Here is a 4,946-nt window from a genome sequence, read left to right on the forward strand (position 1 = left end):
TATATATATATATATATATATATATATGTGTATATATATATATGTGTATATATGTGTGTATATATATATATATATATATATATATATATCTGACTATCTGTCAGTAAATCTAAATGCTTCCTCCAGTTCTCTGATTATGAATCATACTTTGATTGAAGGACAGACAGACATTACATTACAGTCATTTAGCAGACGCTTTTATCCAAAGCGACTTACAATTCAGATTCTATGCATACACCGTAGGCACAGCTACGGGAGACATTTTGTGGTTAAGTGTCTTGCTCAAGGACACATGCGACTAGCGGAGCCAGGGATCGAACCGCCGATCCTCTGATTGAAGGACGGCCCTGCTCTCCACTTAGCCACAGTCGCCGACAGCAGATGAACGACTACATATTGATTCTTAGTCGTGCGGTTTAAAATAGTCTGTTAAACCAAGTCCTCCCTATGACGTCAATAATTATCACAATAACAGAAGCTCAACTCACGATGTCTCAGAAGTATGAATCTAAAAGGACAATCGGCAAATTGTCTTCAGCAGAAGGATCATTTGTGTTTTATGAAATATTATCGTCAGTCTGCATGTTTCCTCTTGTTGGTTCAGTCCTGTACAGTCCACATGACCTGGTTCTGGTTCTGGGTCCCCTGCAGGTCTGTGCTGGTGCTGCTGGAGATGAGTGGAGCCGCTCTGGGCATTGAGATCGTGGTGGTGTTCTTCCTGGCGCTGTTCCTGCTGCACCGGTATGGAGACTTCAGGAAGCAGCAGCGCATGGTTCTGTTCGGCACGCTGCTGGCCTGGTACCTGTGCTTCCTCATCGTCTTCATCTTACCTCTGGACGTCAGCACGGTGGGTACCGACGGAGACGTCCACCCGTCTGTCCCTCAGATGGAGACGCTACTGAAACCTGTTCTTCTGTCCTCAGACCATCTACAAGCAGTGTAAGCTCGACCACGAGGACCACGCCCCCACCCTCAGCCCCTCTCCAGCCAATCACACGCCGGCTAACGCCTCTGCTACGCCCACCAAGAGGTGAGTCAGTATTACAGCTTCATGAACATCAGTAGACGATTTAAAGCTCACGACATGTTTTTACATCCAGAAGATGTAGTTTGGTGTGATGTTCTCTCACTCAACTACAAATGGCTCTAAAAGAACCACTTCATCAGGATGTTAGAAGTATGTGTTAACGAGCACTTTAATCTGAGTTCACCTAAATCAATCATGTGATGACACACATCTCACCTCGTTATCAATGAGATACTAGATTTATATACTCCTCCCCCTCCTTTTCTTCCCCCTCCTCTTCTTCCCCCTCCTCTTCCTCTTCCTCCTCCTCTTTTTCCTCCTCCTCCTCTGTAGGAGCGTATTAAAGCCGTGCTACAAGCCGTGGAGCTACATCCCAGATGGCATCATGCCCGTGTTCTGGAGGGTGGTGTACTGGACGTCCCAGTGTCTCACGTGGTTCGTATGATAAACTTTTTAGATATATACTTATATTTCAATATATACATATTTATATATACATATTATATCGTGTTCTCTCTCTCCAGGCTGCTGCTGCCCTTCATGCAGTCCTACGCTCGCTCCGGAGGGTTCTCCATCACCGGGAAGATAAAAACGGCTCTGATAGAGAACGCCATCTACTACGGGACATACCTGCTGATCTTCGGCTCGCTGCTCATCTACGTGGCCGTTCATCCTGAGTGGCACCTGTCATGGTGAGTTCACTGTCGTCACGGTGAGTTCACTGTCGTCACGGTGAGTTCACCGCGAGGACGGTGAGTTAGAGTTAAGGTTAGGGGGTCCAGAGTGGACGGGTCTTATGATCTGAATCAGTGGTCCTGGTTCTGGTGGTGTGACTGGAGATCTGTTGGAGACCTGGAGAAGACGCTCTGTTGAACTGCAGGTTGATTAAGCCTTTGTTTATAATCGCTTGGTGTCGTAGAAGAACCGTAAAGGAACAAGTATTAAATGTATAATAAAGAAACAAAGGTTAAACGTCCTGTAGACTGTTTGATTTGTAGATTTTTAAGACGTCCTGTTTCTAATTGAGCTACTTTGTAGAACCCCTCCACATGTAGCTAGAGCTCCAGTACAGCGAGTATAAAATCAGCTTTACTTAGTAAACATGCAGCACATGTCAGCGTGTGTGAGACATCACTTCCTGTCTGGACCTCCTGTGGTTCCTGTGACTCAGGTACGAGCTGCAGACCATCGGCATCACGGCGGCCAACACCTGGGGCCTGTTCCTGCTGGTGCTGCTGCTGGGCTATGGTCTGGTGGAGATCCCCCGGTCCTACTGGAACGCCTCACGCCACGGACACCTGCTCATCAAGACCTACTTCAAGGCCTCCAAGCTGATGACGGAGAAGGCGGACGCAGAGGAGAACCTGGAGGACGTCATGGAGGTGAGCGGAGGAACTCGCCTGTGAGGGTCGGCTTCATTCTTCATTTCACCATTTTAACTCTGGAGTCTGGTTTTTGTTGCAGGAGGTGAGAAAAGTCAGTGAGTCCATCAAGTACAACCATCCACTGAGGAAGTACATCGATACGATTCTCAGAAAGGTAAGAGGAAGTACTTTACCAGCAGTGACTCAGTGTTCATAGACCGGGTACACTGATCTGACCTGCCCCCCCCCCCCCTCAGTGTCCGGTGGACTACCAGGAGAAGATGGGCAGGAACATGGACGACTACGAGGACTTTGACGACAAACAGAACGCGTATCCCAGTGAGAAGAGTCTGGTGAAGCTCCACAAACAGGTGAGAAGAAGAAAGATACCACAGGAAACAAGTCAACAGGAAATACCACTACAGAAGAACAACTTGACACAAGTCGTGATTCTGATCAGTTGTTGGGCGGATTTCAGGCGAACTTTTGAAGAAGAAATGTGTATTTTGGTGCGTTTCCACCAACTGGTTTGGAGCTCAGCTGCTTAGTTTGCGTAAATTTATATTTATATTCATAAGTAAAGCAAAACTGTCCACCCATCTTAACTTGAGCATCAAAAGTAAGTTTCTTTAGGACTTCCAGGTGTTTAGCTACAGGTTCAGGACTGTAGACGAGAGGGTTTAACGTATCAGCTGGATGCAGTTTAGAGGACGAATGCACTTAATATACTCATTTAATGAGTGTCACCAGGTGTCATAGGTACAAACAGCTGTGTATCGTCTGCAAATAAGGTCAACAAATATGATTATAATTGTGAGTAATCTCCCAAAAACGATGCATGTAAAATGAAAACGGGAGTGGGCCTGAAACAGAGCCTTGTGGGGCACCACAGGGGAGACAGGAAGTAGACTGAGGTCCAGTAAAACCAGAATCATCTCCATTTTATTTGATGTGATTCATGAATGATGTACATGTTCATACCTATTGAGTGCTCCAGGTTCACGTGTGTGTGTGTGTCCAGGTGATCTATGCGGTCCAGAGACACAACAGGACTCGGGTCCAGTGGCAGATCCTCCTGCAGCAGGCCATCCACCTGGAGGACGTGGCCAAGAACGAGACCAGTACGACCCACCAGTTCGTCCACAGCTTCCCGTCCTCTGAGCCGGCCGGCTGGTTCAGCACATACGTGTACACATCGACTGTAGGTGAGTCGGGGCCTCCAGCCTCTCCTCTCCTCTCCTCTCCTCTCCGCTCTGTGTTCACTTCCTGTAGTTCAGTCAGAGTGTCTCCTCCTTGTAGTCACATGACTGTTGGTCTCAGATGAATCAATCATGACGTCATAGTTTCACACTTTAATGTTTTTACACATTCTGGTTAAAGTGAACTCTTTATTAGAGGAGACATTTATAATGAGACATGAAGAATAAAATGTTTATATGAAATATCAATATGTTAAGCTTCTTTTATTAACGTAAGCGTTTGTCACACATGATGTGTTCGAGGACCGTTGGAAAGATGGAAATCTCACGATAATGTTGGTTTTTACAGCTGTGTGTGATGAGTGGTGCAGTTTTGGCGATTGTTTAAAAGAAAACAGGTTTTTCAATGTTGCTTGGGGGTTTTGGCGTTTAGAGGGTTGAGGAGATAGAACCCACATCAGAGTGATGACGGTGCAGTATTTGACCACTAGTAGATGATTTTATGAGTGGGTCCCTGTCTAGGTTGCATCTTCTTCATGTACACACAAATACCCAGTACTTCTCAGGATTCCAGTACCTGTTGGTCGCAGTAATGTGACAAGAAATGTAGAAAAGGAAGAAGAAGACTTAAAGCCACAGTGTCGGTTTGAAGTTCTTCTAAAGTGTTTTGTGAGGAAGAAGAAGCCTTCGTCGTGTTAGTGAGACCTCATCGGTTCACACAGCGTCAGTAGAAAGACTTCCTCAGGGCACCTTTCATCTCTGTAAAGAAAAGTATTATTACTTTTTGTCAGGATATAAACAAACTTACAATAAATACAAAGAGAAGCTTTGACAATAGAAATGAGTAATGACAGAGAGAAAGAGGAACTTTTCTCTCATCATGTTTATGAAATCTTGGATTTCAGAAGTGTAGCTGTGAAATATCGTTTTGGTGAAACTACTAATCCTTCAGAAACATCTCGACTCAAACACAGATTATCTGTCAGCCAAAAAGCGGTTGAAAACCGCTGGTTTAATCTCTAATAATGTGTTCTATTCTCTGAGAGTTTTACCTCTGAGATGAAGTAAAAAGTACTTTAACTTTGTAGCTAAGTACAGTACTTGTGTGTGTACAGAGTGGTTCTGGGAGTGCCTCCTGAAGGTCTGGTTCTACCGGCTCCTGTCTGTGGTCCTGACCCTGTTCAGCGTGGCCGTGGTCTGGTCTGAGTGCACCTTCTTCAGCACGAGACCCGTCCTCTCTCTGTTCGCCGTGTTCATCCAGCTGGCTGAGAGAGACTACAACTACCTGTACATAGAGGTGAGACTACAACTACCTGTACATAGAGGTGAGACTACAACTACCTGTACATAGAGGTG

At 45.6% G+C, this 4,946-nt stretch overlaps 1 protein-coding gene across 5 annotated transcripts in view; it reads left to right on the forward strand.

Annotated features, from left to right (window-relative positions):
* Nucleotides 1-315: 315 nt before the first annotated feature.
* Nucleotides 316-4,946, forward strand: part of LOC116401323 (G-protein coupled receptor-associated protein LMBRD2B-like) — a 6,370-nt gene continuing 1,739 nt past the window's right edge. For 3 of the 5 annotated variants that reach the window (XM_031879674.1, XM_031879672.1, XM_031879675.1), the window contains exons 1-9: nucleotides 316-847; nucleotides 924-1,030; nucleotides 1,361-1,462; nucleotides 1,552-1,719; nucleotides 2,199-2,409; nucleotides 2,492-2,566; nucleotides 2,649-2,762; nucleotides 3,413-3,596; nucleotides 4,706-4,943. In XM_031879674.1, coding sequence (XP_031735534.1) covers nucleotides 503-847; nucleotides 924-1,030; nucleotides 1,361-1,462; nucleotides 1,552-1,719; nucleotides 2,199-2,409; nucleotides 2,492-2,566; nucleotides 2,649-2,762; nucleotides 3,413-3,596; nucleotides 4,706-4,941 — 1,542 coding nt within the window. In that variant the 5' untranslated portion in view covers nucleotides 316-502 and the 3' untranslated portion in view covers nucleotides 4,942-4,943. Of the gene's footprint in view, nucleotides 848-923; nucleotides 1,031-1,360; nucleotides 1,463-1,551; nucleotides 1,720-2,198; nucleotides 2,410-2,491; nucleotides 2,567-2,648; nucleotides 2,763-3,412; nucleotides 3,597-4,705 lie in introns of all 5 variants that reach the window. The other 2 variants (XM_031879670.1, XM_031879673.1) reach the window with 2 other exon arrangements.

The sequence above is a fragment of the Anarrhichthys ocellatus genome, unplaced genomic scaffold (assembly GCF_004355925.1).
Source record: "Anarrhichthys ocellatus isolate YVR2014 unplaced genomic scaffold, GSC_Weel_1.0 scaffold344, whole genome shotgun sequence".
Taxonomy (NCBI): domain Eukaryota; kingdom Metazoa; phylum Chordata; class Actinopteri; order Perciformes; family Anarhichadidae; genus Anarrhichthys; species Anarrhichthys ocellatus.